The 19225-nt window shown below is 37.3% G+C and overlaps 1 protein-coding gene across 5 annotated transcripts in view; it reads right to left on the minus strand.

The window, feature by feature from the left end:
* Positions 1 to 1006: 1006 nt before the first annotated feature.
* The window catches only part of ARHGAP29 (Rho GTPase activating protein 29), a 54344-nt gene continuing 36125 nt past the window's right edge, over positions 1007 to 19225 (minus strand). For 2 of the 5 annotated variants that reach the window (XM_072867573.1, XM_072867578.1), the window contains 19 exons: positions 16551 to 16611; positions 15925 to 16062; positions 15582 to 15646; positions 14972 to 15082; positions 14760 to 14840; positions 14272 to 14460; positions 13893 to 14030; positions 12403 to 12593; positions 10416 to 10582; positions 9745 to 9873; positions 9475 to 9573; positions 7804 to 7967; positions 7372 to 7560; positions 7085 to 7222; positions 5238 to 5470; positions 4225 to 4531; positions 3945 to 4053; positions 3462 to 3581; positions 1008 to 2930 (listed from right to left, as the gene is read on the minus strand). In XM_072867573.1, coding sequence (XP_072723674.1) covers positions 2029 to 2930; positions 3462 to 3581; positions 3945 to 4053; positions 4225 to 4531; positions 5238 to 5470; positions 7085 to 7222; positions 7372 to 7560; positions 7804 to 7967; positions 9475 to 9573; positions 9745 to 9873; positions 10416 to 10582; positions 12403 to 12593; positions 13893 to 14030; positions 14272 to 14460; positions 14760 to 14840; positions 14972 to 15082; positions 15582 to 15646; positions 15925 to 16062; positions 16551 to 16611 — 3531 coding nt within the window. In that variant the 3' untranslated portion in view covers positions 1008 to 2028. Of the gene's footprint in view, positions 2931 to 3461; positions 3582 to 3944; positions 4054 to 4224; positions 4532 to 5237; positions 5471 to 7084; positions 7223 to 7371; positions 7561 to 7803; positions 7968 to 9474; positions 9574 to 9744; positions 9874 to 10415; positions 10583 to 12402; positions 12594 to 13892; positions 14031 to 14271; positions 14461 to 14759; positions 14841 to 14971; positions 15083 to 15581; positions 15647 to 15924; positions 16063 to 16550; positions 16612 to 19225 lie in introns of all 5 variants that reach the window. The other 3 variants (XM_072867575.1, XM_072867576.1, XM_072867577.1) reach the window with 3 other exon arrangements.

Below are 19225 nucleotides of genomic sequence, written 5' to 3' on the forward strand. Positions count from 1 at the left end.
TGGTAACAACCAGTAGTAACTGGTATTATGACTTGGTTAAGAAACATTTGTCTGTTTGTCACAGATTAGTTAGTATATGCTATGATAATTCTCCATCTCAGCAGCCTGCCCTGAGGAGTACTGGAGACCCTCCATCCAACTAGATGAACAGTTTTTACTACAGTTTAAGCCATTAGCATATTCAGTGCTAGACATATACTAAAACACAAAAAAATACAGTGAGACAATAGATTTAATGGTAGTTCACAAATTAATTTGCTATCTTGTGGCCCTAATCTATACTGATCAGCACCATCCTTTCACAGCTGTGCTATGAGGTTCTGCTATGACACCTGTCATGTTTCATTAATGCTATTTCTGCTCATTAACCAGTGGCATGGGGTTCCCCCTCCCGTTCTCAAAGTGGAACAAACTCCTATCTATGTCAAGAAGCCTTTATCCCTCCTCTTGTTTTACTATGCAACTCACAATACCAGTCTGGGCAGATAGCAGCATCTGGCATCTTCAGCTTTTCTGTAGGATGAGGCAGCCCCCCAAAGAAACAGCTCCTAGCATGGCCAGAACCATCCAGTGGTAGCATGGCCTTTGCCAAGAGTGCAAGCCAAGCTTGCATGGAAATGGGACAAGGAATCAGAAGTTCAGTCTTGCAAGTTTAATATCTTTTGTTCTGGAAACTAGAATCAGATTATGTCCACTGAATGCAGTATGAGATTTTATTTGGGATATTTTGGGAAGAAGGCAAAGGGAATGGAGTAGGAAAGTCCAGTATATTTTATGTTGTAAAAACAGAAAAGTGATTCTTTGCTTTTCCTGTCCTCTGAGAGTCCTCTTGGTTCTTATATCAGTAGAAAGTACCATGTTAAAATAACTGTACTCTATAGTACGTGAGAAAGGGTCAAGCTAATTGTAATCTCATTAAGAAAGGCATGCTGCCCCCTCATCCCCGGAAGACAGATGCAGCAGAGTACTATACTATTGCAAAGGCCAAATCTCTGTATTTTAATAAGTTAGAAGAAATCCAGATATAGAAGCCATAGAGTCACTGAAATGTTAACAAGTTAATATATTTTAAAGCAAATATAAACACATTGTACACATAAAAACCATTTAATACAAAGTGAAAACCATTAGATGCACCTACTAATGCAGATTTTTGGTTATTTTCAGCTCTTTCACTGAAACTTGGAAACAATGCTCTTCATTTCAGTCACACCAGGTTAAGTGGTGAAACTGATCTATAGCAAGCAAATCACTGCCTCTTCATTCACCTGGGAAAGACAGCACCACTGCAACTGATAGTCTCTCAAGAAGGGCATCCAAATGAAACAGGCTGTGCACATTTGCCCCGCTCGCTAAGCTATACGAGAAACCAATGTGGATTGACTGCTTCCTCTGAACAGTAAAGCTCAGTAAGTGCATCCTTGCTATACAAAAAAAAAAATTAAAGTGACAACATAGAAAACTGGCAACAGATAACCGTGTCTTGCCTAAAATATACACATATGATACATAATTATGGGCCATGCTGGCCAGTCTGTAAGTCTGTTCAGGAGCAAAGCTTTAATTGCACAGATTAGAAAACTGAATGAATGCTTTTACAGAGCAAAGCACAAGCTTTGGTTTATGCTTAGACAGTGAACATTAAGCCTTCCATTTTTATTATAACGTCTATTATGAAAAATGGCTCCTTTCACTGCTACATGCAATAGTAGTTTCTCTATGAATAAGTACTCCATTCCATACAATGAAATGAAGCTCAGTGTCTTATTCAAGGAACCCATTAGCTGTATCTAGACTGGGGATGCATTAAATCTTTATGAAAAGCTACTTAATTACAAAAAGTTTTATTTATTTCCTTCACAATTCCCCAGCCCCCCCCCCCCATTTTTAAAATGCTGCATATATAAAAATAACTCAAATATGGCACAAAAGTGGGATTCTCAAGGGAAGGCAAAGGATAAAGGGGCAAAGGGAAGCCTCCACTGGCAACATCAACAAATTGGATACAGTCCAAGAGGAATTTGCACCCTATACAAAATGAGCTTCCCTGTGTTCCAGTTCTTGGATCCTTTTTGGTCTCAGTCTCTGGTAAGTAGGCTTCATATCTGTGGGGTGAATATCCTCTGAGCTAGTTTTCTGTCCATTTGTGTTTTGTTCAGGATCACCTGATGGAAGTACGGAGCTCCTAGCCAGTTGCACAGTATTATCTTGGTGAAGCACAGCACTAGAACTGGTTGGTGCACAAGCTTTAGCAAAAGGGCCCTCTTCATTTTGTTTTGATTTGTTAGAGGGTGGTTTATAAAATGTCCCTGGGGGTGGTTGCAATGTTCTTGGTGCCCTGAAGGCAGCAAGAGGATTGGCATCAGGACCATTCCCTTCTGTTGCTGTCCTTCCTGACCTGACAGAAACAGAATATGGCTTACTAGGAATACTGGCATTAGCTGAATTGTTACCAATGCTGCAGGATGAAGATAAGGCACCTGCAGTTCCACTCTCAAGTGCTTGGTTCTCCTGGGACACCTTAGTCACGATCATTGCTGTCCTTGCTGTGATATCATACTGTTTATATTGCTTGTCCCAAGTTTTTCGCAGCATCTGGGTGTCGTAACAAGGAAGTCTGCAGCACGTATTAACAGCAGGGAGTGCCTTCACCTCTGAAACTTCTTCAATAGTAGGGCTTCTGCCAAGCTTCTCTGGAGTTACTGCTCCTGCATTTCGTGAATTTCTTTCATTCAAAACACATGGAGGAAGTATTCGGTCTACAGGTAGGCTCACAGGGCGAGTAGCTGGTTTTGTCCTTGGAACCCGCAATGGAACTTTGGTAATCTGACGGTTAGGTTTTGCAGGAAATAAGTTAATTTTACAGCTGTCTTCACCTAGAGAAACAAATGAATCATTGTTTCTCTCTGAAGCTGGACTCACAGCATCACCTAGAAACACACAAATAGATGTGACTGGATCTTTGCACTAAATATACAGAGAATTCAGGAAGACTTTTGCCAACATCATATGAACTTTATTAATGATCCCTTGACAGCTGATATTTTAACAGGATAACAGTTTTCAGGTATGCCTTGTATACATACTAGGAGTATCCTACTTCAACCAAATGTTAGCATTTCAATAGCAGTAAAACACATACTGTACAGATGTAACCAAGGAAGACACTAAGGAGAAAATACGCAAAGAGATGCGGCACTTTTTTTTTGCTGGTGCTTTCCTGGCATCCCTGAATATTTTCAGTTTTAATATGTTTCAGAATGTTGCACTGTTAATGTACAGGACATGACTGAACTGGTAACACCAGCTGAAAATCAGTATAATTAAAAGGGATCATGTATAGTTACTCCTAAATAAAGTAGATGAAATCATACCTACATTAAAACAAACCACTGTAGTAGCACAGGTAGATAAACAGAAAAAAAAAATCTTACAGAAGATTTATAGTTAGGTTAGCAAACCTGGCTCTTTTGGAGCAGGAATATTAATATCCAAAATGCTGGTAGCTGATGATTCTGTCAGAGAATTACTCTTCCCAGAGCCTTCTGGTTTAGTTCCAGCGAGTGGCAATGATACACATTCTGGGGGAAAACAATGGTCAAAACATCTTAATTGCTGGATATTGGTTTGCAGCATCATAGTGGATTTCAGAAATCCACAGTCACAGCAAAATTATCTTTTTTTTTTAAAAGGGAGAAACCAAAACATTGTTGTATTGTCTTACCAAATACTTTTAGCTGTGATTCCATAAACACAGGTTTCTTGAAAGCCTTTAGAAAGATTTAATTCTCTGTTCCTCTTACAAAGATAAACAGTATAACAAGCAGTGATAAGCAGGTTTTATCACTTGCTTCTGTCTATAGTGCATGCAGCTCTTCAATTTAATCTGGTGCATCCATGACTGCTTACTCACCCACCCCAAGAATTAATAAAAGCGCACTAACCAGTTACAGATGTATCTACTTGTTCTTTTGTATTCTTGCTATTGTTCAATTCCAAAAACAATGCAGCTGTTTCTGAAGCTCTGCTTTCACTTGGAGCTATAGGAGTATTCTGTTAACAAAAGTCAGAGCAAAAGTAAATGAGAACTCAAGAGGAAAGGCACTCCTTAACAAAAAAACCCACAAAGATTTAATAGAAGTGTGCTCTGGAACGCTGCAGCATTTGACACAGAAGTTAAGATGGCATAGGTAGCATTGCAGCAGGACAAGAAAAGTCACTCACTTCCTTTACAGCAACAAATGACTTCCTCTGCTGCTGTGGCTCCCTCTCTTCTGCTGATAAAGCAACTCTGACCATAATGGCAGTTTCTTCAGACTGAGATATGCTCTGAAGTGGTTTCAATGAAACATCAAATATCTTTTCATAGTATGTTATAAGCAGCTCCACTACCCGGGCCTGATAAGGGTAATCCACAAGTGATGACAAAGAAACGGTAGCATCTGTTTGACGTGGCCTGATCAGAGTTGGGCCAAATATTATGCCAAGGTTGCTGGCTGACATTTTGTTTTCCTCAGACTGTTCTGTAACCCTGCATAAAGAGGGAAAAAAACCCAAACCCCAAGAGTTAGAGGGTTTTACTACTTCAGAAAGATTTTAGATATTAAAATATTATCTTATGTCTACACAGGCTAAAAGACAATAAAAACCTGAAGGTGGGTTTGGTGTGCAGGCAGAATGGTTAGTGTTATTTGTGGCTATTTGGTATTTCTGGGGTTGGGGAAAAAATGTCTCTCTCATTCTAAGTAAAAATATAGCTGTGGCCCAATATTACCCATTTTTATTGGTAGTCATCAGCTTGGTACATCCTCATCACATATCATCACACAATCCAGCATTTGGAGGACAAGCAAGTGAAATGTAACTGGAAAATGGTTATTAACAGACATCATACAAGTTTCAATTTTCCATTCATAGCCACTAAATCATTGCCCTGTCTGGGTCATATCCTGATTTAAATCACACCTAGGTCCCTGCAGCTGCCACTAGTTACTACTTGCTGACCCCAATGCTAGCAGAGAATCAAGAATAATGGAGCTCAGCTCTTCCTCCTTTCTTTCCATTTCATAACCTGAGAATTCATTACATTGGAAAAAGAAACAGCAACAGAACAATGTCTTCTAAGGCATATGTGAATTCTTCCTCTACAGTCATCAAAAGGGTACAAGAGTTTCCTAGTACGCAGCATGCAGCAGTTTATTTTTCAACATCAATTTGCATTTAAAGTTTTCTCTCACCTGTGAAGGTGTCCAATAAGGTACTGAAGAGTGTTATAGTTTGGTACAGGTAGTTGTTTCAGAAGATCTTTAATTTTAATGATGATCCTATTCAGTTCAATACAGATTGACTGTCTTTTCTTTGATTTGGGGCTAGCTTGTTTAGCATCCAATTCCTCATTAACATTCTGGCTTTCTTTTGCAAGTCCAATGAACTCGTTGTAAAGCCGAAACAAAATCAAGGGTTCCGGAAGCTGAAGAGATACGAACATTTCAGAAACATACTCAAGCCTGAATTTTAACTTCTTTGTTTCCTTCCTGGTTTTCTTCAACTTTGTCTGGTCTAGCATCATTTCTTATATGATGACATTGTTTAATCCTTGTTCATTAGCTCAAACCACAATTTGTCAAATCCAGTCCCAGGTAACAAAAACACTGCTCCCTACACCTTTCTCCGAAGTCTTTTGCTAGCCCTTTCCTACAATAGCTTAAAGACTGAGCATTTATCAATACAGGTACAGATTTCAAGAAAGTGAGTGCTATGAGGGAGGTTGTTACATTGCATACGCACATATACCATGATAATAGACCAGTTATTCATTTTTACAGTCTTTCATCGTATATTACATGTGGTATCGAATTTGGTCCATATTCCATTTTTTAAAATTGGATTTTAGGCCACGTAACATTCATTTTTAGTTGTGATTTAAGTATTCTCTCAGTATGAAAATGAATGTTAATAATAAAAAAAAATTACAAAAGAAAAAAGACAAAAACCTCCAACCTGACCTGGCTATTTGCATTGCCCCAGCTTAGATAAAAGCAAAAAGTAGGAAGACTAGATAAAACTCAAAATAATTAGTTTTAATAATTAGTCTCAAATAAGGTTTAACTCGGGATTCTGCCTAAAAATGTCTTAACTGCATGTTTCTAGCACTGTTCCTGTATTTAAAATGAGCAGGTTTACCTAAAAGCCACACCAACAGATCAGCTACAAAGGAAGCAACAAGACCAGAAGAAAACATGTTCTTTGACTTTTTAATTATGAGCCCTATTCAAAATACAGCACAGTGCCTCAAACTGGTACCCCAGTATAATGTATATAATATGCTACCTTTTTACTCTAATAAGTAGGCAGAGTATATCTTTGTAATTTTTCAAAAGCACTTAACTTAATGGTGATGATCACAGGATTGGAATGCTCATCTCTGACAGCCAGTGTAAGCAAGAGGACAGGACCATGCCGCTAAGGATTATTCCTTTCAGGGTTAACAAGTCTTCAGAGTGACTCAGTAATTTCACTGGGCAACATCCCAGCCTCATTTTTTCAGATACATACTGAAACTGTTTTGGAAAACTCAATCATGAAGCTTTAAAGCTCCTTTTGAAAGAAAAAGATGGATGATTCCTCCATAATGAACACATCATCATGACCATTATGAGTGTTTCATAAAATTTTTGTTAGCATGTATTAACAGCGATACATTAGCATTGTCTGTGTGAAGAGGCAAGAATATGGGAATGTTTTAAGCTTCACATAAGACAGGCAAATTCAGTAACTGGAGAGGTTTTAGATATTAAAGGTTCACTACAAGTGGATAAACAAAACCTTGTTCTGCCTGTGGTACTAATATTTAAAGAGACATTATGCCCATGTGGAATAGAGATTGTAATACCAGCAGTGAGCAATCTCACAGCTTTCCCTGCCCCTGTCACAGGCTCCATGTGAAAATAAAGCAGCCTACTGCAAATATACAAGGCACTAATTTAATCTTCTGCTGCAGGACTGCTGAAAAGGGTTTTTCCTCTTGTACTGAAGAAATATACTATGCTGCTTTGGTTTTCCATCTGATCTCTCAAGTACATACCTGGCGGAGATACAACTTGAGAACATTGCTGATATCATGTGCATAGAGTTCTGAGAGCTCGACCAAATCCTTTCCATTTTCAAAAGCTTGACAAAGCTTTTCAACTCTTGATTTGGCTCCATTCACACGATAGATGCCCTGAAATTAAAAGACCAGCACAACTATTTTAAATTTGAAAGGCATGTGTAAAACACAGATGATATCAACGTTACAGCATTAAAAAAAAGCCTCTTAAGATGTTAAAAAGATTGTTCATACTTAAGTTTTATAAACAAACTTGAGCATACCTTGACATTCAGTGCTCTGCTTTCAATTTCTGATGTACACTTTTTGATGATGAAAGGAATGCCATCGGGAACATTTTTAGCAGCTTGGGCAAATTCCACTCCAAACAAGTGAAGCCTTCCATGAAGTTTTTTGTGCCCACATTGAATAGCTAAAGTCTCTAAACATTTTTTATGGCATGCAAGTGAACACTACAGGGGAGGAAAAAAAAAGCACATGGTTTGATACAATCTGACACCATAAGAAATCTCTGCTGTTTGTCACCCCATATGTGAGCAAAAGGAAAGATTTATTAGTGTGTTGTGCTTTTGCTTTGAATTCGTGATGATTCTATAAGCCACAAAGTCTTTTTATACAGAAAAATAATGCAAGTTTCCAAAACTCCTGACTTTACATAAATCCCAAGCAGCAATGTAAACTACTTTTCAACTTACCTCCTCACATTCAGCTCCGTGAAATACCACTAAGCTGTCGCATTCTCTGCATTTAGATGGAGCTCTCAGCTTCCGTAGTTTGTGTGTTTGTGCTGCTTTGGACATATTAGCGTTTCTAAAAGGTCCTGGAGAATTTGCAGTTTCAGATGTCAGATCATTTAAACCTGGAGAGAATTTCTCTGTTACAGTCATTCTAATATCTAACTATTGGGATAGGGTGTTTATTCTGATTTTTTAAAACCGTGCTGCAGAACACAGTAATAGCAACTATCAAAGTAATAAAAAACATTTCAATCACAAGGAAGCAAAACGATGTTACAGTTTACATAACAGACACATTAACTATCAAATAATCTTACATAAAAGTGGATTCAATCAATAAGTTTTGCGTTTTTAAGTATTTCACTTTTCTTCTCCATTAATGGCATGTGAAAATATTAGGACATTTAATTCCAACTGCCCTGCAGTTCAGGCAACTATTCATGAAAGTTTCATTGTATGTATTTCAAAATCCTGTACTAGAGGATGAAAGATGACATTATGGTTTGGCCTGTAGTGTTTCTGAAATACTTAAAGAATACTTTGCAGCAGGGAAGAATTAACACACACTCACAGCAGAACCCATATAAAATAAAAAAGAATCACTGATTCTCAGCCTCCTATGATAACATCAAAATATTTTCTAGAGGATTCTAAAACAGAATAGCAACTGCTGCTTTTTGTGACCAATTTTTTCCAAGCAGCTTACTTAAAATGTTATCAAACTCTGTGAACCAAAATCCTTTGTTTTACAGATAAAAACTTAAACGTATACAGTTAATTGCCCAGAAAGCTTCTTAAAAACTCAAGTATTGATTAAACACCACCACTCTTCAAGTGAAAATTTCCATTCATTAACATGTTGCCATGCTTTAAATCTGGATCTAAATTAGTATTGTTAACCACAGGCTCGTTCCTAGAAGGCAAAGTATACATTTAGGAAATAAGGACTAACTGAAGAATTTCCTAAAGGCTTTACTGAGCAAGTGCCACAAATATTTCAGAACTAGTTTGTAAGTACTGCAGACATCCCATAGAACTATTTCTGATAATCCAGTTATTCGGGTTTCAGTACCTGTGGCAACATTGTCTTTATACAGTCAAAATTCATTTGAATATTTAGAAATGGTCAAGTCTGGGACAGACATTACCAAACTTGCTTATCTAAGTTGAAAAGGGTAAAATCTCCGTTATTACCCTAAACATTTGGATCCACTTTTTTCCAATTTGCCAATTACCAACTCTCCGTATCTGTGCATTTCACTTCAAAGTTTAGAAGTGATCTTAAATACCTCAGTGCCATGCAGCTAATTTTAAATGCAAATGTCTGGAGGGAACAGTTAGTGGATCATTTATGTTTACCTCAGGAGGGTGAAGACACTAGAAATGTTCAAAGGCTGCCCCATACAGTTAGTCTAAATGTATGAAGACAATTCTGCACTGCTTCATTAGAACAACCTGAACATTATTCTTCAGCTCTCAATCTCAAGTGGATGCACACTGTATCGAAAAACAATGCTGTTGGTAATCACAGCCTTGTTAACGTACTTTTCTTAAGCACATTAAAAAGAAAAGCCACACTCTACAACAAAAAGCATCTTCTGGGGACTTCAGGTACGGAAACAACATTACCACAGTCTGAAGGAGATGGTGGCTCTCTTTCATCAAGATCATCTGCAGATGACATAGTACCAGTGGAAGGTGTTCGGGGAAGTCGTCTTTTAAAATCCCCTAGCAGATGAGAAAAATTTTCAGGAAGCTGTAAGTATCAGTTCCACCCAACTGCTCATTTTCATTATAGGCTCTGTCCAACACTTGCTAAACTAACAGCAATGTCTTCATTAATGTAAAACAGTCCAGAAAAAGGACTTCAAATTAGTATAGCAGTAAGTGTAGCTGTACCTGGGCTAGCAGATGGAGAATCCATGGATCGTGACTCGCTGCTTCCCCCTGCGCTTTCAGAATCACTGCACATTCCTCCACTCTGGTTGCCAACTGACCATGATCTGAACGGTGGCGGCCCTCGCATTGCTTTTGAAAAGAAAATCCGCAAATTCCAAATGACAAGGACAAAATTACATTCTTTTCATTTAAAGACTAACTATGATTGTATTCAAAATAGGAAAGTATTGCAGAAGTTACGCAAACATGCAATATAGTGAAAAAAAACCCCACAGCATATATTTCTGTAAAAGCCTCAGGATGTAAGAAAATGAATTTCAGAAACTTGACAGTTGTGCTTTTGTGAAAGACCTGAAATCAACCTAGTATTTACAAAAACAATGGATTTTAAATTGCTAGTTAATTGAAATAGTTTAGTACACTAAGCTTGACAGTACTTGCTGTCTGAATTGCACCTCACCTTTCTTGTAAAGAATCTAGGTATACATACAGACAGGTTTCCATTTGTCCTTACACTCAAGTACATAACTGTTTTTATAGGCTTTGAACTTAAAAATACGTTTTTTAACCCCTTCAGTGCTACATTTCTGACAGTGAGACATCAAGCACCTGTTTTTTTTCTGGTATTTTTATTTAGAGACTGAACTCCGGATGAAATACAGAAGAACTACCTTGGATATCTGTGCTGCTGGAAGATCTCTTCTCTCCAATCTTTTGTGAACGATGATAAATTGGGCTTCCCACATCATCTAACGTCTGAGCAGGAAAATCTCCTGAACACTGAGATAAGTTACCATGTGATGTATGGACACTGTTGGTTGATTGCTTATTAAAAACCCTTCAGAAAGAAGAAAGTAATTTGAAGGGTGAATACAATAGAATTAAATGAAAAGCAATGTATTTTTTAATCCCTGGGCACTACAAATGCTTCATTTAATTGCTGTTCATGAACACACATATTTGACATGTAATTATTAAAGCCCAAATTAAAAAAAAAAAAAGGGTGGCAATTTATTTTTAATTAAATATGTGCAATTTCCCAGTGTTTCTCCCCCCGCCACTGTAAATCAGCTTTTCCACATCCCTGCAAGGTATTATGACCCTTATTTTGCAGACTTTGAAAAAAAAACAAAACCAAACCCCAGGAAATCTGTTCATCTAAAGATCAGAATAATTCAGAGGCTATTGCATCCTACTTTTGTGCTTTCCTCCAAAAGATTCTCTGCCCAGACATCAGGACCATTCACCTATAAACATGTAGGCTTTAAAACGCCGTGCTTTAAAAGCACAGAAAATATGTTGAAGCTGCCAGAGAACTTATAGTCAGTCCATTGTGAAAATCTGCTCTCAAGATAAGGACAGAAAACTGTTAACAGTAATTAATGTAAAATGCTAAAGCACCCTGTGGACAAAATGGCCTGCTAGCCAAGTTTAGCAGTCAGGAAGCTGTTCCTTAATCAGTTCTACCCTATCCAGCTGAAGGAAATAAAGACTTAAAACCATTAAAATTTGCATTTGTCCAAGCTACTGTCCCTTAAATAAATGCAGACCTAAACAATACAAATCATCACTTCAAGTACATGAAGAATCACAAGGCCATGTCAAAGAAAACAAAAGGTGGTGAGAGGGGAGGAGAAAAAACACACTCCTATAAATCTTAAGCAGCAAATAGCTGGGAGAGCACACACAGTTTGAAATTTCATGCTCATCAGTTTCTCAGGGAGCTGCATAGTTAAATCCCCTTAAGTCAAAGTTTATGAGTATAGCCTAAATCAGTCTTAAAAGGCAGGAAATTTACAGACAAGAACTAAGAATCTCAGCTTTAACTTTGAATTTCCTGGCTTTTGTTGGTAGAATTCTGACTCAAGCATTAGGGTTTTTGTATTTAGTTTCCTTTTGAAAGACGATGACGACACTTTCCTGTAGAACTGTGAAACACACAGATTGGAATGGATTTTCTCGTGCTTTAGTGCCAAGGCAACTATTTTACAAGAAGTTGAAGGTGGAAAAGCATTTGGCATACTGACACCAGGAGCTGTCTTTTTGTCTCATAGCCTTTACTTCCACATTAGCTCTATCTTTAATAGATTAACAGTAAAAACTGCCATTTCACACAGGTTGGAAAAAAATGATTAAGTTATAACATAGGGACATGTGGACTCTCAACTTTTAGTCACACAGCATGAGACAGAAATCAAGCAACACTTCCTGCCAAAAAGTTGCCAAACGTAAACAATATGAAAGAAGGTACTGTAGCAGCAAGACCTGCAGAAGAGGAAAACTACCTCCTCAGACTTTCTAAACTGATTATCAAACACTACTGCTACACCACACTACAGAGTTCAAAATTTACATTTTTCATATTAACCAGTATCTACATTAAAATATTAACAAGTCAATTCTTGCACAACAATTGTCAATGTTTTAGCAAGTCTTATTACACAAAATGACTTTCTGCTTTGGAATTTAAAGTCAGGTTTTAATGTCAACATTACATAAAATCTACAAAAAGATGAGTCAAAGAAATAGAGAATGATAAAGCATGGTAAAACACCAGGATTCATTTAATTCCTCCAAAAATGTTCTTTTACTGTTAAACACACATGCCTAGCATTTAATTCTAAACCAAGCAAATGCCACCTGTTGTTTGGGACTCACCCATCAACTTGGGAACTCTGTGTTTCAAAAGAACCTGATTCCACAGGAACACCTTCCTTTGGCAAACTTTTCACAAACTCCGAATACCGCTGACCAGGGTCATAGAGTTTGGCACTCTCACAGAGGGACTGGTAGTTCACTGGAAGAGATACAACCTGAGCATGCTGCAGCTGGAACAGGTTAACTGTTGCCTGTTGGGAGAAAAAAATTTCCGTATTTGTAGATCATTTACTAGATATTTCACTCGCACTTTGCTCAACCCAAATTAATATCCCAACAGAAAATTATTTAAACAATAAGACTAGAAAAATTCTAGAAAATAGTAACAATTGTAGGGATGGACTTTGTGCAAGATTCCTGAAAGTCAACTGCAAAGACTTCATCTGTAGTATAGATACCAGTATTCCTCTTCCCTCTGGGTTATTGAATCCTCCAGGTAGCAAAGGCAGTTCCAGTGGCTTCCCACTTTGGGTTGACCAAGATAAACCGCAACGTTTTTTGCTCCCAAAAAGGCATTTTTCATGCTATGGAGGGAATTTTAGTGACCACTACAATGATGAAGACATTGGAGCTCCAAACCCAGATGAGCTCCATATCACCTTGAGATAAGAAATGGACAAAGCTCCTCATCCCAACAGAACAGATTAACTGGACACTTTCTTTGTCAAATTACATAAACTTCTGAAATATTTTATCACAAGACAGAGACCAGGGAAGGGGACACTGCATGGCTGCTTCTTCAGCTTTGCGGTTGCAAAGTAGCTCACAATTTAGCTATATTTGAACTGACAAGTTTGTCTAAGCTTTCTACTGGTTGTATGGGTTGGTTTTGGGGTTGCTTGGGGATGGGGTGTGTGTTTGTTTGGGTTTTTATTTTCCTCCCCCGCCCCAGCATTAAATTGTCTTTGTCTCATCTATTGGCATAATGCACTCTTAAAGCTTTTTTAAAAATTATGTATGCAGATATACTGTTTTGACAATCCTTTGCTTATTTACACACATTAAATTAATACATTGAATTAGTCACAATGGATCCTGTAGTAATTGAGACTGTCATCAAGATTAGCAGGCTCCATGCTGCAACATGTTAATGTCCATTCTGTGCTTGAGCCAAACATCTTTGCCAATGCACTAATGAAAATAATGGGAATGGGAGCTGTACTCTTAAGCAACAGAGTAACACTACTGCCATCAATATTCTTAGAGAGATTTTACAAGAATTGTGTAGTCAGGGTTCTTGCAAAGCAACAGCTCATAAAAAACCCCAAAACATTGAAGACATGTATAACACCCTCCCCCTTTTGTTTTTTAAACTCCTAACAGAAAGGAAATACCACAAACATCATTAAAAGTTTTCCTTTTTCTATTGGCTTCACCTCTGTCCTTTGAAAACTTTCTATTTGAAGCAGTTAACACTACAGATGGGGCTTTCTCTTAGTCTTAAAATATTTATATATCTGTGCCAAACATATTTTAAAAAGCATGCTTACAGCTTTAAGAGTAAGATCACACTGGTAAATAAGTTCCCGAAGCTGTGTTAAGACATCACTTTTAAAGCTTTCCAAATCATTTCTTTTTTCTTCAACCTCTGCCATGCTTGCTTTATAGTGTTCATTGGCCTCTTCAGCCTAGAGGAAACACAAGTATAAAGTGTTGATGGGACTACAGGCCTTGACACTAGAAGCAAGAAAAAATCCACACAAGATGCTTGTAACTGGAGATTCCCATTTAGGATAAAGGCCCCAAAGAGCATTGCACGATGAAAATTAAGAATTATGAACAGAACACTTGCTCAAATGCTCCCATTGGGAAAGCACAAGTAAAACCAGTGTAGGCTTAACTTTAAAAGCAAGGAACAAAAACTCTTACTTTTTGAAGAGCTTCCTCTTCTAGCCTTCGTTTTTTTTCCAGTTGCTTGCTGAAATCTTTCACAAAGCTTCCACTTGAGCTAAGATGTTCCTCCTCGGCACGCGCAGTGCAGGATTTTGCCTTTTCATACTCATCTTGACGCTGCGTATATAGCAACTTCGCTTTTCTTAGAGCAGCTTCCAGCTCTTGCTGCAGAATGCAACAAAAGAAAAAAGCAAAAGAATTAATGATTTTAATTTTCCAGTTATTTAGTGTGATGTTTAAAGAGGCTGTTACACACAGGTCTGTACACTGCAGTTCAAAGTACATAGTCACAGAAAGATAACTTCTTACAAATACAATATGTCATGAAACTGACAGTTACATACTACATCCAATAAGCCCTATAGATTCTACATGTGAATTTAAGTGCATAATCCTAGTTTGAAAGTTTTGTCCTTTTGAAGAATTTTAGATTGAACACTGTTAGATATGAAAGAAATACCAACCATTTTTTTCTGTTCTCGCTGCCAAAGCTCCTTGATATCTTTCCTTTGTCTATCCAACTCATTTTTCCTTCCGAGAAGAGGCTAGATAGGAAACATTCATAGAGTACATAAAAGGCTTATAGGCTACAAGTTTGTTCTTTTGAAAAATTTGTGCTATTACAAAACTTTTAAAAAACCCTAAACAATATCTTGGTATTTTTCTTTAAGCTTACCTGCACAAATTTGTTAGACTGGAGAGCTGCAGCTGTTTGTTGCCAAAGTTGATTGTTCTCAATATCATTTTGAAAAGCATTAATGAATATTGATTGGAATGGCATATAATCCTAAAATTACACACAACAAAACATTAATGTTCTAGGTAAGGTAGAGGTACACTGACATTCTAAATGTCTGTACAATTGAACTAGATTTTCAATGAAATTTAGTAAGCTATTCATATGTGTGTGGAAGTCAGAGTTTGGTATGAATGTAGAAAATTACTAATTTTTCAGCTACGTTTCATTTTACTAGGAAAACACTCTTAAAGAGAAGCCTACAAGTCCAAATCACAAAGCATACAAGATATTAGACAGAAAAAAGCATATCATGAAAACTATGAGGCTATTCTGCATTTTCAACAAAAATAAAATTCATATATCCACATTTCCATAGGGCATGGGAAAACATAAAATACAGCAGATCATTTAACCAGTGATTTACAGTATAAATCAATTCTGTATCAACTTAAAAATTCATTCCTCAACATCCCCAAAGCTTCACTTTTGAGCAAGGCATCCAATACATATTTAAGACTTTAAAATAAAGCCCCTAAGATGTACTTACCTGGTGTCCAACAACAGCTTTAGCAGTTTCAGCCATTTTTGCTAAGTTTTTAGCACACTCCACTTCTGTTAAAAAAAAAATCACAGTTACTGTTTACACTAACAGTTGTACCACATGCTAAATGCTTTTTACATTCTTCCTCTAACAGATAGGCTACAGAGGGGACCACCTTTCCTTTGTTACAGGCCTTTAATTATAGGAAACGCGCAATAGTTCTGTCCACTTCAGCGGAACAGCTACTAATTTAGAAATCACATTATTGACAGTCTGCAGCACAGAGACCTGACAACAGATTTAATTTCATCATGGCAAAGCTGATTAAATACCAGAAAGAGCCACTCACCCAAGCTAAGCTTTTTTTCTACCCACGCGACTACATCCTTGGTATATTTTGACCATGCTTTAGCATAGGACAGAGCTGATTCAATTCCACTGTCATTTCTTAGGAGCATGCTATCAACCTCCTCTGCTCGAAGATGTCCTGAAAATAAAGCATCGAACACAAAGTGAATTTTAGACATGACCACACAGTGAGAGCAAAGCCAGTATTAGCCAACTGTGAATGCTTAAGCAGCTCTGATCTTGAGTTGGTCTTTAATGCTAGTTGACCCTAAACAGGACTGACAGAGGTTTTAGAACAAATTAAAGGGTCATAGTATTTTATCTGGAGTAGTCATATGGTCAGCATAACTTTCTTAAAGAAAGTGACCCAACAAAACACCAAACGTATGATGACTTCTGTATGACAGAAGTGCTTGAGGCCTTGGTTCTTCCCCTCCCCCTCCCGAAAAGCAACCCAGGCTGGTTATTCACAAAAGCATAAAACCTATGCAATAGCATATTTTTTACAGTGAAGTTTTAATGGCATAATAGGTGTAAAAAAGTGACCAAGCAACTTACTTATAACATTTTAGAAGATGAAAACACAGATACAGAATGGCGTTTATTAATATTAAATGAATGGCCTACCTTGAATATCATCCCTTTCATGCAGTGACCCCCCAGACTCCACAGAGAGATTCTCAAAAGACTAGTGTACAAGAAACAAAACATTAAGTTAGCGAAGAAAAGCTCGCACTGGAACTGACAGGCTAACAAAATAAATGGCATCATCTGCCCCTTTTTTTTTGCAGATAACACAACAAACTGAACTGTGCCTTAGATGACAAGGAGTGACAATACCTTCTAAGCTCCCATAGCTGTCGACTGAGACATAATAAATAGCAAGGAATCATTATATACCTTTAAATCAACAATCTTGAAAGGTTGTGATGAAAGGAGTTAATTGTTTAACAAATCAGGTTGATATTTAAGTGACCTCCAGCTTTTCTTAGATCCCCACCTATCTTTTTTAAAAGATTTCATACAGACCTAATGTCATATAACAGACACCATTCTACAAGCCATTAGAATCCTGTATTTCTTCCTCAAGGGAATAAAGTTATGATTTCTCCTAAATTACTTGCAGGTGTGCAGTGTAGGCACAAAAGCTGACTAGTAACACTTGCTAATGAAGCCATGACAATCAGTACAACCTGACAGAATTTAAAACAATAATAAAAGGAATTTAGAACAAGATTTCATCCCTACCTTTGTCCTCATGCTGCATTTTGCTACCCCTTTAATTGTGCAAGTTGAACTATTTGTAGGATTATGCTGTGAACCAGGCGACTGAACAAATTTAAATGAATAAAAAGTTTACCTAGTAACCACCACCCCCTTTTTAAAACAAACAAACAAACAACAACAGAACCCTACATCATTTTAAATGAATAAACTACTCTTGAAAACTCAGAAGCAGAGAGCAGGCAGAAGACAAAGGCCAAGAAATAGCTGCAAAGTGGCCTCAAGCTTTACAAGAACAGCTTATTTCCATTTTAGACTTTGGTTTTACTTTCAGACTTAAAGCTAAAATGGAGCACAGCAACAATGATGCAAGTAGTTGTTTTGGTTTTTTTTTAATGTAAATGGAAACTGATCATAAATCACACAAAAATCCCTCAATCATTGTTTACTTCACAGCAAAAGCAGCTTTTCCATATACCAAAACATGCAAGGTATTAATAATCAGTTACATTGAACAGAATCAAACTACAGTCTAAAGAACAGCTCCATTCCTAAGGAAGTGGAATACTAGTACAATTGCTGTCTAATAAAAGAGAGTTTCAGTAAAATGGAAGGGCTTCTTCAGAACAGGTGGGAAATCCATCCAAAGCTGTCTATCAACCAAACAGTAAAAAAAACCAACAAAAACCAAACACAAAACTGAATTTAGGGATGGATCGATATTTGGTTGCACAGAAAGCCTGAACATTCCTAGATTTAGTTCTGATTTGGGTATAAAGTATTACTGTCTTCAAGTAGATTTTAAAGTGGCATACAGTTGTTAGGGAAGAACAAATAAGAAGAGGAAAAACACCCCCATACTTTATATTAACTCAGGAGGCACTTAGAAGTTCTGGTCCTAAAAATTTATTTCCCATTCTATAAGACCTAAATCATTTCAGTCCCAAGAACTGTTCCCTCCTTTCCAGTACTTCAGGCACACAGTCTAGTTAGGGCAGCTAATCAATGCTCAGTCATCCATCCACATTCACCCCACCACAAATATGTAATACCATGTTTTAAAAGCAAGCACATGGACAACTACTTTTACTTATGTCCTACAACTTATTATCAGAACTTGACCCATACAGCTTGCTCCCTCAAGCATCCAATGACTCATTTCAGTGAGCCGAGCAAAAATAAAAACAAAAAAAAAGCATCGAATAACATTCAAATAGCTTGTTGAGTAATGAAAGGTCAGACATGCCTGTCTCATCTCTTCGAATGTGTTCTAAAGCTCTTCTGTTTTTAATTAAGAAATATCTTTGCTTCCACCTTGTACTTCTGGTTGTACTACAAGAGCGAAATTGAGAATTACATTTGCTAAGAGGGGGTACACATATCATTTAACTCAAGCTTCCAAGTGGAATGCCTGAACTAAAGAATGTAGACTCCCCCTGCAGTCAAGAGAAACAAGATCAGCCCCCCCTCGACCCCCCCAGCAATCCTCAACAGCTTAGTTAAGGAGGTCCCTAACCCAACAGGCAATTAAAATCTTTCTCCTTAATTAACCCTCAAAGCATTTACATGTTAAATGCTACCAAAGTGTTATGCTCTAATCTTTTTAAGATACAGCTAGCTGCTGTGTTCAACCACTGAATGTACACTTCTACAGGAATGAAGAGTTAATACAGCTACTTAAGTATTTTGCATTTAACTCCTTGTAACACTCAACTTTTAGTTGGTCTCCAAATTGCTCTCTGAATTGCAAATCAAAGTGAAATGCTTCATTCGTTAAATATGTATGTATTTGCCTGAATGAAAATGCACTTAAATTTAAGACAGATTTCCAAGAAATTGAACCATATTATCCTGCCTGCTCCAAAATTTATAATTGCTACCTTCCACATTAGGAAAAGCAAATAACACTACAAAAAAGGGCTTTTAAATATAAGCTGGTGACTTCTGGAGCACCTAGAATAGAATTTGTTCTTCACTTCGCTATATTCTAATTTCCCATTGGTCTTCCCCCACCCCCATGTTCAAAAGAGTGATCTTTTAGCCAAGCATTGACTTCACAACACAATACATGGGACCAT

This window comes from Ciconia boyciana, chromosome 7 (assembly GCF_034638445.1).
Source record: "Ciconia boyciana chromosome 7, ASM3463844v1, whole genome shotgun sequence".
NCBI classification, from domain to species: Eukaryota; Metazoa; Chordata; class Aves; order Ciconiiformes; family Ciconiidae; genus Ciconia; species Ciconia boyciana.